The 14020-nt window shown below is 43.1% G+C and overlaps 1 protein-coding gene across 4 annotated transcripts in view; it reads right to left on the bottom strand.

Annotated features, from left to right (window-relative positions):
* Window positions 1-14020, bottom strand: part of ssuh2rs1 (ssu-2 homolog, related sequence 1) — a 28918-nt gene that overhangs the window by 991 nt on the left and 13907 nt on the right. For all 4 annotated transcript variants that reach the window (XM_071348835.1, XM_071348837.1, XM_071348836.1 and 1 more), the window contains exons 5-12: window positions 11577-11706; window positions 11077-11137; window positions 10835-10956; window positions 5830-5892; window positions 850-932; window positions 537-629; window positions 252-357; window positions 24-131 (exon numbers count right to left, since the gene is read on the bottom strand). In XM_071348835.1, coding sequence (XP_071204936.1) covers window positions 24-131; window positions 252-357; window positions 537-629; window positions 850-932; window positions 5830-5892; window positions 10835-10956; window positions 11077-11137; window positions 11577-11706 — 766 coding nt within the window. The remainder of the gene's footprint in view (window positions 1-23; window positions 132-251; window positions 358-536; window positions 630-849; window positions 933-5829; window positions 5893-10834; window positions 10957-11076; window positions 11138-11576; window positions 11707-14020) is intronic.

Here is a 14020-nt window from a genome sequence, read left to right as displayed (position 1 = left end):
ATGAGGTAGGGGAAATTATGTACCTGTTGTAGAATGCGTGAGGTCTGAGAGAACCTGGCTTGGTGCTCCCTCACTAAACGCTCTGCAGCACGCACCACATTAGGGTCTGGGAACCCCATCACTGGGTAAACCTACACGACAGAGGGTAAAAACTGATAGGAAAAACCCATTGTCTCACGTACATCACCAAATATCTTCATTTCATGCAGACTGATGTCATATTCCCATAAAAATATGACTTTTTTTTTTACCATGTACTGAGCGTCCCTAAACATTTCCTGCCCGGACACCTTGCTCAGGTTGACCACATGCAAACCACTCGACTGTTCCACAATGTAGTCGTCAAGATTATTAGTCCTAGTAAATGGGGATACAGAAATAGAGGAAATTAAGTCAAAGTTGAAGATAAGCAATAAACAAATCTTCTAGTTAATCATACAAAGGAAGCAGAGATCTACTGGATCTAGTGCATCTAATGTATGACACATACTGTTATTCAGTTGAAAAATGCTGAGCTAACACCAGCACTCACTCACCATATAACCTTGAGGTTGATGAAGACCAAAAGCTGTCGTTTGCCTTTACAGGTCTCACACTCCCTTGACCCTTGACCATGACAATGGCTGCAACTGATGAGATAAATAACATGTCAACCACACCACCCAAGTCCCTGAGAGGCCATAGGGAAATGACTGAAATACAAACACTGTACGCTACACACATTTGCTAAGTAAGCAATTATGATTCTCTGTGGAGTTTCCTTTCCTCCAGAAATGTATTTCCCCAAATATATATATTTTTAATTACCTGTGTTTAAAAGCTGATAAATAGAGTGCATAACATACTTACTTGACCCTTCCCCTCCCTTGGCAATGATGGCATCGATCACCACTACTACGGTTACCAGCTCCATTGCACACCCAGCAGATTTTCTGGAAGCGGTGATAAAACAAGGAAATAACACAGCTGACACACTTTATAGAGCACCAAGTGACAACACCACAGATTAATTCTTTAGGCTATTGTTTGTGACAGTTAGAATAAACAAAGAGAATCACATTCATTCAAACAACTGAAAGTAACTAGTAGTTTAGTTAATGTGAAGGTGCAGTTAATTCGGTAGTCAAAATATAGAATTATCTTTTTTTTTTTACATTGTTACCAAGGCTGCAATGCAACTGTGAATTTTAGTAACTTAATATTGTCAGCTATAAAAAATAAATAAAGAGTCCACTAGAGATCCTGGTTCGAGTCCAGGCTCTGTTGCAGCCGGCCGCAACCGGGAGACCCATGGGGCGGCGCACAATTGACCCAGCGTCGTCCGGGTTAGGGGAGGGTTTGGCCGGCAGGGATGTACTTGGCCCATCGCGCACTAGCGACTCCTGTGGCGGGCCGGGCGCAGTGCATGCCGACACAGTTGCCAGGTGTACGGTGTTTCCCCCGACACATTGGTGCGGCTGGCTTCTGGGTTAAGCGGGCATTGTACGGGAGTTGCAGGGATGAGACAAGACTGTAACTAAAAATGAGGATACCACGAAATAGGAGGAAAAAAATGTAAAAATAAAATCTGACTGTTGGCCAAAGATGTGTTTTAATCCTGCACAACTGGCTATATGGTAAACCATTCTTCATGGGAAGGGGATGCATACTGTCTGCGCGTAGCAGGGTGTTGCGGTCTGTGGGTATCCTCATTTTTTGTTAGTCTTGTCTCATCGCTGCAACTCCCGTACATGATGTAATGCATCATCTTTGATGATCCAGATAGTTTATTTTTCTCTTATCAATCTGCAGGGCGCAATTGAGATATTCAGTGATCTCATTTACCCGCGTTTGGAATTAATTTAGAATGAATCCTTCCCAGAGCACAAAAGATATCATCTATATATCTCTTCCATAGAAGGACTATAAAAATAATGATGATGCTTATTGTGCTGGCCCAATTGTGCACCGCCCCATGGGTCTCCCAGTCACGGCTGGCTATGACAGAGCCTGGACTCGAACCCAGAATCTCTAGTGGCACAGCTAGCTCTGCGATGCAGTGCCATAGACCACTGCGCCACTCGGGAGGCCCCTCAACAGTAAAATTTTGACAACAATAATAAGAAAATGACAGACAAATTTGAAATGAGAGGGTACAAGGACAAAACTCTTGATGATGCAATGATGACAATATCCCAAAAACCAAGAGAGGAATTTCTAAAAACTAAACCAAAGAAGAAAAACAAACGCAACAGTCTTTTGGTCTAAGTATCACCAAGTGTTTAGATAAAAGAAAACCTGAAAAAGCATTGGCATATTCTGCAATCAGACAAAAAAATTGCACACCTATTCAAGGAACCCCCACGGGTACAAGCATGGCCGCAATATTGGGGACAGCCTAGTGAGATCTGACCTGCTCCGAGCCCACTTAGACACTCTTGGGACCTACAAATGTGGCTCATACGCCGTTCAACAGCACTCCAAAAATATATATTTTTAGACACCCCCACACAGGCCGAAAAATCTTTGTTAGGGGTGTTCTCATGCAAGACAAAGGGAGTAATCACCTGTCCATGAGGGAAAGCCTACGTAAGACAAACTAAAAGACAATTAAAACAATGCATAGCTGAACACCACAGCTCAATCAGGTGTAAGAACACTGACTATCCAGTAGCAGATCACTTTTTTGAAGCTAACCATCCTATCTCCGCCCTCAAATACACAGGTATTGAGCATGTTACTCTACCAAGGAAAGGAGATAACATTGAGACCCTGCTACTACAGAGTGAGGCCTACTGGATCTCCTCTCTAAAAACACTGACCCCTAGTGGTCTGAACATTGACCTCAGCCCCATTTTTATGAATAAGTCCCCTTTTTAATGAACAATTCTGCTAAATTAACATATTCTTTCTACAGTTTATCAGAGTGAAACCCAAAATGTTCCCTTTGTTGATAATACTGATTGTGCATTACAGTTGAACCAAAAGATTACATGTAACAAAGATAAAATGAAAACAATGAAATATGTATATAAAATTAAAATAATGTATGCTGATGATAATACTATTTACAATATCGAAATATGTTGAACTATTATTTTAACAGTTACACTATATGGCTTTGTGGCAACAGTTTCAGTAAGGCCCTTTCGGGTTTCAGCATGACAATGCCCCCGTGCACAAAGCGAAGTCCACACAGAAATAGATTGTCAAGATCGGTGTGGTAGAACTTGACTGGCCTACACAGAGCCCTGACCTCAACCCCATCGAATTGGAACGCCGACTGCGAGCAAGGCATAATCAACCCAACATAAGTTCCCGATTTCACTAATGCTCTTGTGGCTGAATGGAAGAAAGTCCCAACATCTACTGGAAAGCCTTCCCAGAAGAGTTGAGGATGTTAGAGCAGCAAAAGGCGGGACCAACTCCATATTAATGCCCACGATTTTGGAATGAGATGTTCGACGATCAGGTGTCCACTATCCATATACTTTTGGTCATCTAGTGTATGACATCCCTCACTATTGTCATTGGTTGCACTAATTGCAATGTTTGTCTACATAACCTGGTTCAAGCATTCATGACATCATCCTGAAGAATGCACAGAGATACCGAATCGTTGGTGGTTTACCAAATAAATTACTGGGAGGTTGTATATAGAGTGTGCGACTCCCTTTATTTTATTATAGCCTATAGTTTACTCGCCGTTAGTAAGCACCTCCACCAACTTTTTTTTAAATTAAATGTTTTATTTCACCTTTATTTAACCAGGTAGGCTAGTTGAGAACAAGTCCTCATTTGCAACTGCGACCTGGCCAAGATAAAGCATAGCAGTTCGACATATACAACAACACAGAGTTACACATGGAATAAAGAAACATACAGTCAATAATACAGTAGAAAAAAAGAAAAGAAAAAGTCTATATACAGTGAGTGCAAATGGGGTAAGGTTAAGGCAATAAATAGGCCATGGTGGCGAAGTAATTACAATATAGCAGTTAAACACTGGAATGGTAGATGTGCAGAAGATGAATGTGCAAGTAGAGATACTGGGGTGCAAAGGAGCAAGATAAATAAATACAGTATGGGGATGAGGTAGTTGGATGGGCTGTTTACAGATCGGCTATGTACAGGTGCAGTGATCTGTGAGCTGCACTGACAGCTGGTGCTTAAAGCTAGTGAGGGAGATATGAGTCTCCAGCTTCAGTGATTTTTGCAGTTCGTTCCAGTCATTGGCAGCAGAGAACTGGAAGGAGAGGCGGCAAAACGAAGAATTGGCTTTGGGGGTGACCAGTGAGATATACCTGCTGGAGCGTGTGCTACGAGTGGGTGCTGCTATGGTGATCAGTGAGCTGAGATAAGGCGGGGCTTTACCTAGCAGAGACTTGTAGATGACCTGGAGCCAGTGGGTGTGGCGACGAGAGTGAAGCGAGTGCCAGCCAATGAGAGCGTACAGGTCGCAGTGGTGGGTAGTATATGGGGCTTTGGTGACAAAACGGATGGCACTGTGATAGACTGCATCCAATTTGTTGAGTAGAGTGTTGGAGGCTATTTTGTAAATGACATCGCCAAAGTCGAGGATCGGTAGGATTGTCAGTTTTACGAGGGTATGTTTGGCAGCATGAGTGAAGGATGCTTTGTTGCGAAATAGGAAGCCATTCTAGATTTAATTTTGGATTGGAGATGGTTGATGTGAGTCTGGAAGGAGAGCTTACAGTCTAACCAGACACCTAGGTATTTGTAGTTATCCACATATTCTAAGTCAGACCCGTCCAGAGTAGTGATGCTAGACGAGCGGGCAGGTGCGGGCAGTGATCGGTTGAAGAGCATGCATTTAGCTTTACTTGCATTTAAGAGCAGTTGGAGGCCACGGAAGGAGAGTTGTATGGCATAGAAGCTCGTCAGGAGGTTAGTTAACACAGTGTCCAACGAAGGGCCAGAAGTATACAGAATGGTGTCGTCTGCGTAGAGGTGGATCAGAGACTCACCAGCAGCAAGAGCGACATCATTGATGTATACAGAGAAGAGAGTGGGCCCGAGAATTGAACCCTGTGGCACCCCCATAGAGACTACCAGAGGTCCGGACAACAGGCCCTCCGATTTGACACACTGAACTCTATCAGAGAAGTAGTTGGTAAACCAGGCGAGGCAATCATTTAAGAAACCAAGGCTGTTGAGTCTGCCAATAAGAATGTGGTGATTGACAGAGTCGAAAGCATTGGCCAGGTCGATGAATACGGCTGCACAGTAATGTATTTTATCGATGGCGTTATGATATCATTTAGGACCTTGATCGTGGCTGAGGTGCACCCATGACCAGCTCTGAAACCAGATTGCATAGCGGAGAAGGTACGGTGGGATTCGAAATAGTCGGTAATTTGTTTGTTAACTTGACCTTAGAAAAGCAGGGAAGGATAGATATAGGTCTGTAGCAGTTTGGTTCTAGAGTGTCTCCCCCTTTGAAGAGGGGGATGACCGCGGCAGCTTTCCAATCTTTGGGAATCTCAGATGATACGAAAGAGAGGTTGAACAGGCTAGTGATAGGGGTTGCAACAATTTCGGCAGATAATTTTAGAAAGAGTGGGTCCAGATTGTCTAGCCCGGCTGATTTGTAGGGGTCCAGATTTTGCAGCTCTTTCAGAACATCAGCTATCTGGATGAAGGAGAAATCGGGGAGGCTTGGGCGAGTTGCTGTGGGGAGTGCAGGGCTGTTGACCGGGGTAGGGGTAGCCAGGTGGAAATCATGGCCAGACGTAGAAAAATGCTTATTGAAATTCTCAATTATAGTAGATTTATCGGTGAGGTGTGCGCCAGCTCATACTTTTTATTTAACTTAATATTGACACTTACATTACCAACTCCGGCACATTCTTTGCAGGGAGTTCTTCCCATCCCCAAACAGGTATGACAGTTCTATTGATGAAATCACAGTTTATAAAAAGGCATATTTAATCATTTCAGACATACATATTGTACACTGCTCAAAAAAATAAAGGGAACACTAAAATAACACATCCTAGATCTGAATGAATGAAATATTCTTATTAAATACTTTTTTCTTTACATAGTTGAATGTGCTGACAACAAAATCACACAAAAACTATCAATGGAAATCAAATTTATCAACCCATGGAGGTCTGGATTTGGAGTCACACTCAAAATTAAAGTGGAAAACCACACTACAGGCTGATCCAACTTTGATGTAATGTCCTTAAAACAAGTCAAAATGAGGCTCAGTAGTGCGTGTGGCCTCCACGTGCCTGTATGACCTCCCTACAACGTCTGGGCATGCTCCTGATGAGGTGGCGGATGGTCTCCTGAGGGATCTCCTCCCACACCTGGACTAAAGCATCCGCCAACTCCTGGACAGTCTGTGGTGCAACGTGGCGTTGGTGGATGGAGCGAGACATGATGTCCCAGATGTGCTCAATTGGATTCAGGTCTGGGGAACGGGCGGGCCAGTCCATAGCATCAATGCCTTCCTCTTGCAGGAACTGCTGACACACTCCAGCCACATGAGGTCTAGCATTGTCTTGCATTAGGAGGAACCCAGGGCCAACCGCACCAGCATATGGTCTCACAAGGGGTCTGAGGATCTCATCTCGGTACCTAATGGCAGTCAGGCTACCTCTGGCAAGCACATGGAGGGCTGTGCGGCCCCCCAAAGAAATTCCACCCCACACCATGACTGACCCACCGCCAAACCGGTCATGCTGGAGGATGTTGCAGGCAGCAGAACGTTCTCCACGGCATCTCCAGACTCTGTCACATGTGCTCAGTGTGAACCTGCTTTCATCTGTGAAGAGCACAGGGCGCCAGTGGCAAATTTGCCAATCTTGGTGTTCTCTGGCAAATGCCAAACGTCCTGCACGGTGTTGGGCTGTAAGCACAACCCCCACCTGTGGACGTCGGGCCCTCATACCACCCTCATGGAGTCTGTTTCTTCGTTTGAGCAGACACATGCACATGTGTGGCCTGCTGGAGGTCATTTTGCAGGGCTCTGGCAGTGCTCCTCCTGCTCCTCCTTGCACAAAGGCGGAGGTAGCGGTCCTGCTGCTGGGTTGTTGCCCTCCTACGGCCTCCTCCACGTCTCCTGATGTACTGGCCTGTCTCCTGGTAGCGCCTCCATGCTCTGGACACTACGCTGACAGACACAGCAAACCTTCTTGCCACAGCTCGCATTGATGTGCCATCCTGGATGAGCTGCACTACCTGAGCCACTTGTGTGGGTTGTAGACTCCGTCTCATGCTACCACTAGAGTGAAAGCACCGCCAGCATTCAAAAGTGACCAAAATATCAGCCAGGAAGCATAGGAACTGAGAAGTGGTCTGTGGTCACCACCTGCAGAACCACTCCTTTATTGGGTCTTGCTAATTGCCTATAATTTCCACCTGTTGTCCATTCCATTTGCACAACAGCATGTGAAATGTATTGTCAATCAGTGTTGCTTCCTAAGTGGACAGTTTGATTTCACAGAAGTGTGATTGACTTGGAGTTACATTGTGTTGTTTAAGTGTTCCCTTTATTTTTTTGAGCAGTGTATTTAGAACAGGTTATACAAAAGAAATTAAAATGGTACGATGTGTTAGGAAAATACTGTGTATTTCCAATGCGGACGACAGGCATCAGGTAACATCATACAGTTGAAGTCGGAAGTTTACATACACTTAGGTTGGAGTCGTTAAAACCCGTTTTTCAACCACTCCACACATTTCTTCTAAACAAACTATAGTTTTGGCAAGTCGGTTAGGACATCTACTTTGTGCATGACACAAGTCATTTTGCCAACAATTGTTTACAGACAGATTATTTCACTTATAATTAACTTTATCACAATTCCAGTGGGTCAGAAGTTTACATACACTAAGTAGACTGTGCCTTTAAACAGCTTGGAAAATTCCAGAAAATTATGTCATGGCTTTAGAAGCTTCTGATAGGCTAACTGACCTCATTTGAGTCAATTGGAGGTGTACCTGTGGATGTATTTTAAGGCCTACCTTCAAACTCAGTGCCTCTTTGCTTGACATCATGGGAAAATCAAAAGAAATCAGCCAAGACATCAGAAAAAAATTTGTAGATCTCCACAAGTCTGGTTCATCCTTGGGAGCAATTTCCAAACGCCTGAAGGTACCACGTTCTTCTGTACAAACAACAGCACGCAAGTATAAACACCACGCAGCTGTCATACCGCTCAGGAAGGAGACACATTCTGTGTCCTAGAGATTAACGTACTTCGGTGCAAAATGTGCAACTCAATCCCAGAACAACCGCAAAGGACCTTGTGAAGATGCTAGAGGAAACAGGTACAAAAGTATCTATATCCACAGTGAAATGAGTTCTATATCTCCATAACCTGAAAGGCCGCTCAGCAAGGAAGAAGCCACTGCTCCAAAACCGCCATAAAAAAGCCAGACGACGGTTTGCAACTGCACATGGGGACAAAGATCGTACTTTTTGGAGAAATGTCCTCTGGTCTGATGAAACAAAAATAGAACTGTTTGGCCATAATGAACATCGTTATGTTTGGAGGAAAAAGGGGGAGGCTTGCAAGCCAAAGAACACCATCCTAACCGTGAAGCACGGGGGTGGCAGCATCATGTTGTCGGGGTGTTTTGCTGCAGGAGCGACTGGTGTACTTCACAAAATAGATGGCATCATAAGGATGGAAATTTATGTCGATATATTGAAGCAACATCTCAAGACATCAGTCAGGAAGTTAAAGCTTGGTCACAAATGGGTCTTCCAAATGGACAATGACCCCAAGCATACTTCCAAAGTTGTGGCAAAATGGCTTAAGGACAACAAAGTCAAGGTATTGGAGTGGCCATCACAAAGCTCTGACCTCAATCCTATAGAACATTTGTGGGCAGAACTGAAAAAGCGTGTGCGAGCAAGGAGGCCTACAAACCTGACCAGCTCTGTCAGGAGGAATGGGCCAAAATTCACCCAAATTATTGTGGGAAGCTTGTGGAAGGCTACTCAAAATGTTTTACCGAAGTTAAACAATTTAAAGGAAATGCTACCAAATACTAATTGAGTGCATGTAAACTTCTGACCCACTGGGAATGTGATGAAAGAAGAAAAAGCTGAAATAAATCACTCTCTGCTATTATTCTGACATTTCACATTCTTAAAATAAAGTGGTGATTCTTACTGACCTAAGACAGGGAATATTTACCAGGTTTAAATGTCAGGAATTGTGAAAAACTGAGTTTAAATGTATTTGGCTAATGTGTATGTAAACTTCCTACTTCAACTGTATATGCAGGACCAGTCAAAAGTTTGGACACACCTACTCATTCAAGGGTATTTCGTTATTTTTTACAATGTATAATAATTGTGAAGACATCAAAACTATGAAATAACACATATGGAATCATGTAGTAATCGCCCAAAAAAGTGCTAAACAAATCAAAATATATTTTATATTTGAGATTCTTCAAAGTAGCCACGCTTTGCCTTGACAGATTTGCACACTCGTGGCATTCTCTCAACCAGCTTCATGAGGTAGTCACCTGGAATGCATTTCAATTAACAGGTGTGCCTTGTTAAAAGTTAATTTGTGGAATTTCTTTACTTCTTAATGCATTGGAGCCAATCAGTTGTGTTGTGACAAGGTAGGGGTGGTATACAGAAAATAGACCTATTTGGTAAAATACCAAGTCCATATTATGGCAAGAACAGCTCAAATAAGCAAAAAGAAACGACAGTCTATCATTACTTTAAGACATGAAGGTCAGTCAATCTGTACATTTCAAGAACGTTGAAAGTTTCTTCAAGTGCAGTCACAAAAACCTTCAAGCACTATGATGAAACTGGCTGTCATGACGACACCACAGGAAAGGAAGACCCAGAGTTACCTCTGCTGCAGAGGATAAGTTCATTAGAGTTAACTGCACCTCAGATTGCAGCCCAAATAAATGTTTCACATAGTTCAAGTAACAGACACATCTCAACATCAACTTTTCAGAGGAGACTGCGTGAAATCAGGCCTTCATGGTCGAATTGCTGCAAAGAAACCACTACTAAAGGATACAAATAAGAAGAGACTTGCTTGGGCCAAGAAACACGAGCAATGGACATTAGACTGGTGGAAATCTGTCCTTTGGTCTGATGAGTCCCAATTTGAGATTTCTGGTTCCAACCGCCATGTCTTTGTGAGACGCAGAGTAGGTGAACAGATGATCTCCGCATGTGTAGTTCCCACCGTGGAGCATGGAGAAGGAGATGTGATGGTGTGGTGGTGCTTTACTGGTGACACTGTGATTTATTTAGAATTCAAGGCACACTTAACCACCATGGCTACCGCAGCATTTTGCAGCAATACGCCATCCCATCTGGTTCGTGCTTCGTGGGACTGTCATTTTCTTTTCAACAGGAAAACACACCTCCAGGCTGTGTAAGGGCTATTTGACCAAGAAGAAAAGTGATTTAGTGCCGTATCAGATGACCTGGCCTCCACAATCACCCGACCTCAACCCAATTGAGATGGTTTGGGATGAGTTGAACTGCAGACTGAAGGAAAAGCAGCCAACAAGTGTTTAGCATATGTGGGAACTCCTTCAAGACTGTTAGAAAAGTTGGTTGAGAGAATGCCAAGATTGTGCAAAGGTGTCATCAAGGCAAAGGGTGGCTACTTTGAAGAATCTAAACTATTAAATACATTTTGATTTGTTTAATAATTTTTTGGTTACTACATGATTCCATATGTGTTATTTCTACAATGTAGAAAATAGTCAATAATAAAGAAAAACCCTTGAATGAGTAGGTGTGTCCAAACTTTTGACTGGTACTGTATATATGTTTTTTTCAGTATATTTTCTGTCATGCTTTAATCAACAGAGAAATACATACCTTGACAGATGAGGTGTTGGGAACTTTGATGACCTGTTTGTCATCCTGAAAAAAGGTGGGGGCTTTGGCAGGGATATCCCAGGGCCCAGGGGGTGATTGGGTATAGGCATCCACTGGCTGACCTAAACCAAAGAAAATAATACAAAAATAAGATATAAATAAATGCAGATACAACAGTGGAACTGGACATTTAAATAACACAAAAAATAAATAGGGTCATTTGAATCACCAATATTAGTTACCATTGTATGGCTGCTGACTCCATTCAGTGGTTCTTGACTCAATAAAGGTTTCCAGGCGATACTGAGAATGCGAAAAAAAAGAAGGAATATTATATTACAATGGAGTTGAGTAATTCCTTCCTTCACTGTTGGTGAATCATACATTATATTTGAAACTTTAGTGCCATCTAGTGTATATTTTTCACATTCTCTTGTCTGGGCCTGTCACTCTTATCAAAATAAAGGGAGTGCAATTATAGAGGGCCACAGGTAGACAGTTTCGACCGCAAACTAACCAGCTGTCAATATTCAACATTAACACTCAAGATCAAAGATTCACAGAATAATAGTTTTCATATGTCCCTCACTCAGGTCATTACAATTCTGTAAAGATCTGAAAAAAAGTGTGATTATAACAGGAAGTTGAAGCGCAGGAGAAGAAAAAAAACAGAAAAGCCTAACAGTAAGACAAAAGCACTCTTCAATTTTCAGAAAGGGCAGAGTAAAAACATTAATCTTACCCTATATGTATTGTATGCCTCCATGTTGGTTATCACGCCATCCTTAACTGGTGCTGAACTGTAACAGCACTTACTGGAGGCATACTGGCTAAAGGCCTCCCGGGCAGTGTCTTCGGTGATAGATGGGATACTGTGGAGGATAAAACAACCACATATTTGTCAGACAACTACACAATTGAAAGTGTACACATTGAGTTTCAGTTCAACTGTTATCACCGGTAGTAAGTACAGCACCTCTTAAGATAAACCTGTTATCAAGTTTGAAGTTCAAGAAAGTAATAAGCTATAAACAGGGTCAGTTCCAATACCATATTACAATGTGCAGGGATACTGGAGTCATAGAGGTAGATATGTATAGGGGTCAGGTGACTAGGCATCAAGATATACACTGCTCAAAAAAATAAAGGGAACAGTTAAACAACACAATGTAACTCCAAGTCAATCACACTTCTGTGAAATCAAACTGTCCACTTAGGAAGCAACACTGATTGACAATACATTTCACATGCTGTTGTGCAAATGGAATAGACAAAAGGTGGAAATTATAGGCAATTAGCAAGACACCCCCAAAAAAGGAGTGATTCTGCAGGTGGTGACCACAGACCACTTCTCAGTTCCTATGCTTCCTGGCTGATGTTTTGGTCACTTTTGAATGCTGGCGGTGCTCTCACTCTAGTGGTAGCATGAGACGGAGTCTACAACCCACACAAGTGGCTCAGGTAGTGCAGTTCATCCAGGATGGCACATCAATGCGAGCTGTGGCAAAAAGGTTTGCTGTGTCTGTCAGCGTAGTGTCCAGAGCATGGAGGCGCTACCAGGAGACAGGCCAGTACATCAGGAGACGTGGAGGAGGCCGTAGGAGGGCAACAACCCAGCAGCAGGACCGCTACCTCCGCCTTTGTGCAAGGAGGTGCACTGCCAGAGCCCTGCAAAATGACCTCCAGCAGGCCACAAATGTGCATGACAGACCATGACAGACCTTGACTCTCACATTTTGTTAGCCTTATTCTAAAATATATATTTTTTTCAATCTACACACAATACCCCATAATGACAATGCAAAAACAGATTTTTTATAACATTTTTGCCAATGTATTAAAAATAGAACATATAGAACTTATTTACATAAGTATTCAGACCATTTTGCTATGAGACTCGAAATTGAGCTTAGATGCATCATGTTTCCATTGAGCATCCTTGAGATGTTTCTACAACTTTATTGGAGTCCACCTGTGGTAAATTCAATTGATTGGACAAGATTTGGAAAGGCACACACCTATCTATATAAGGTCCCACAGTTGACAGTGCATGTCAGAGCAAAAACCAAGCCATGAGGTCGAAGGAATTGTCCGTAGAGCGCCGAGACAGGATTGTGTCGAGGTACAAATCTGGGGAAGGGTACCAAAACATTTCTGCAGCATTGAAGGTCCCCAACAACACAGTGGCCTCCATCAAACTTAAATGGAAGAAGTTTGGAACCACCAAGACTCTTCCTAGAGCTGGCCGCCTGGCCAAACTGAGCAATCGGGGAAGAAGGGCCGTGGTCAGGTAGGTGACCAAGAACCCATGATCACTCTGACAGAGCTCTAGAGTTCCTCTGTGGAGATGGGATAAACTTCCAGAAGGACAACCATCTCTGCAACACTCCGCTCAGGCCTTTAATATAGTGGCCAGACGGAAGCCACTCATCATTAAAAGGCATATAAAATCCCGCTTGGAGTTTGCCGAAAGGCACCTAATGACTCTCAGACCATGAGAAACAAGATTCTCTAGTCTGATGAAACCAAGATTGAACTCTTTGGCCTGAATGCCAATCGTCACGTCTGGAGAATACCTGGGACCGTCCCTATGGTGAAGCATGGTGGTGGCAGCATCATGCTGTGAGGATGTTTTTCAGTGGCAGGGACTGGGAGACTAGTCATGATCGAGGCAAAGATGAACGGAGCAAAGTACAGAGAGATCCTTGATGAAAACCTGCTCCAGAGCACTCAGGATCTCCGACTCGGGTGAAGGTTCACCTTCCAACAGGCAAACGACCCTAAGCACACAGACAAGATAAAGCAGGAGTGGCTTCGGGACAAGTCTCTGAATGTCCTTGAGTGGCCCAGCCAGAACCCGGACTTGAACCCGATCAAGCATCTCGAGAGACCTGAAAATAGCTGTGCAGCGACACTCCCCATCCAACCTGACAGAGCTTGAGAGGATCTGTAGAGAAGAATGGGAGAAACTCCCCAAAAACAGGTGTGCCAAGCTTGTAGCGTCATACCCAAGAAGACTTCAACAAAGTACTGTGTAAAGGGTCTGTATTTTTCATTGTTGAATCTTACTTTGCTAAATTTTCTAAAAAACAGTTTTTGCTTTGTCATTATGGGGTATTGTGTGTAGATTGACAATGGAAAAAATATATTTTAATCCATTTTAGAATAAGTCTAACGTAACAAAAT

The sequence above is a fragment of the Salvelinus alpinus genome, chromosome 17 (genome assembly GCF_045679555.1).
Source record: "Salvelinus alpinus chromosome 17, SLU_Salpinus.1, whole genome shotgun sequence".
Classification (NCBI taxonomy): domain Eukaryota; kingdom Metazoa; phylum Chordata; class Actinopteri; order Salmoniformes; family Salmonidae; genus Salvelinus; species Salvelinus alpinus.
The sequence above is the reverse complement of the archived record's forward strand: the minus strand, read 5'-3'. Positions and strand labels throughout refer to the sequence as shown.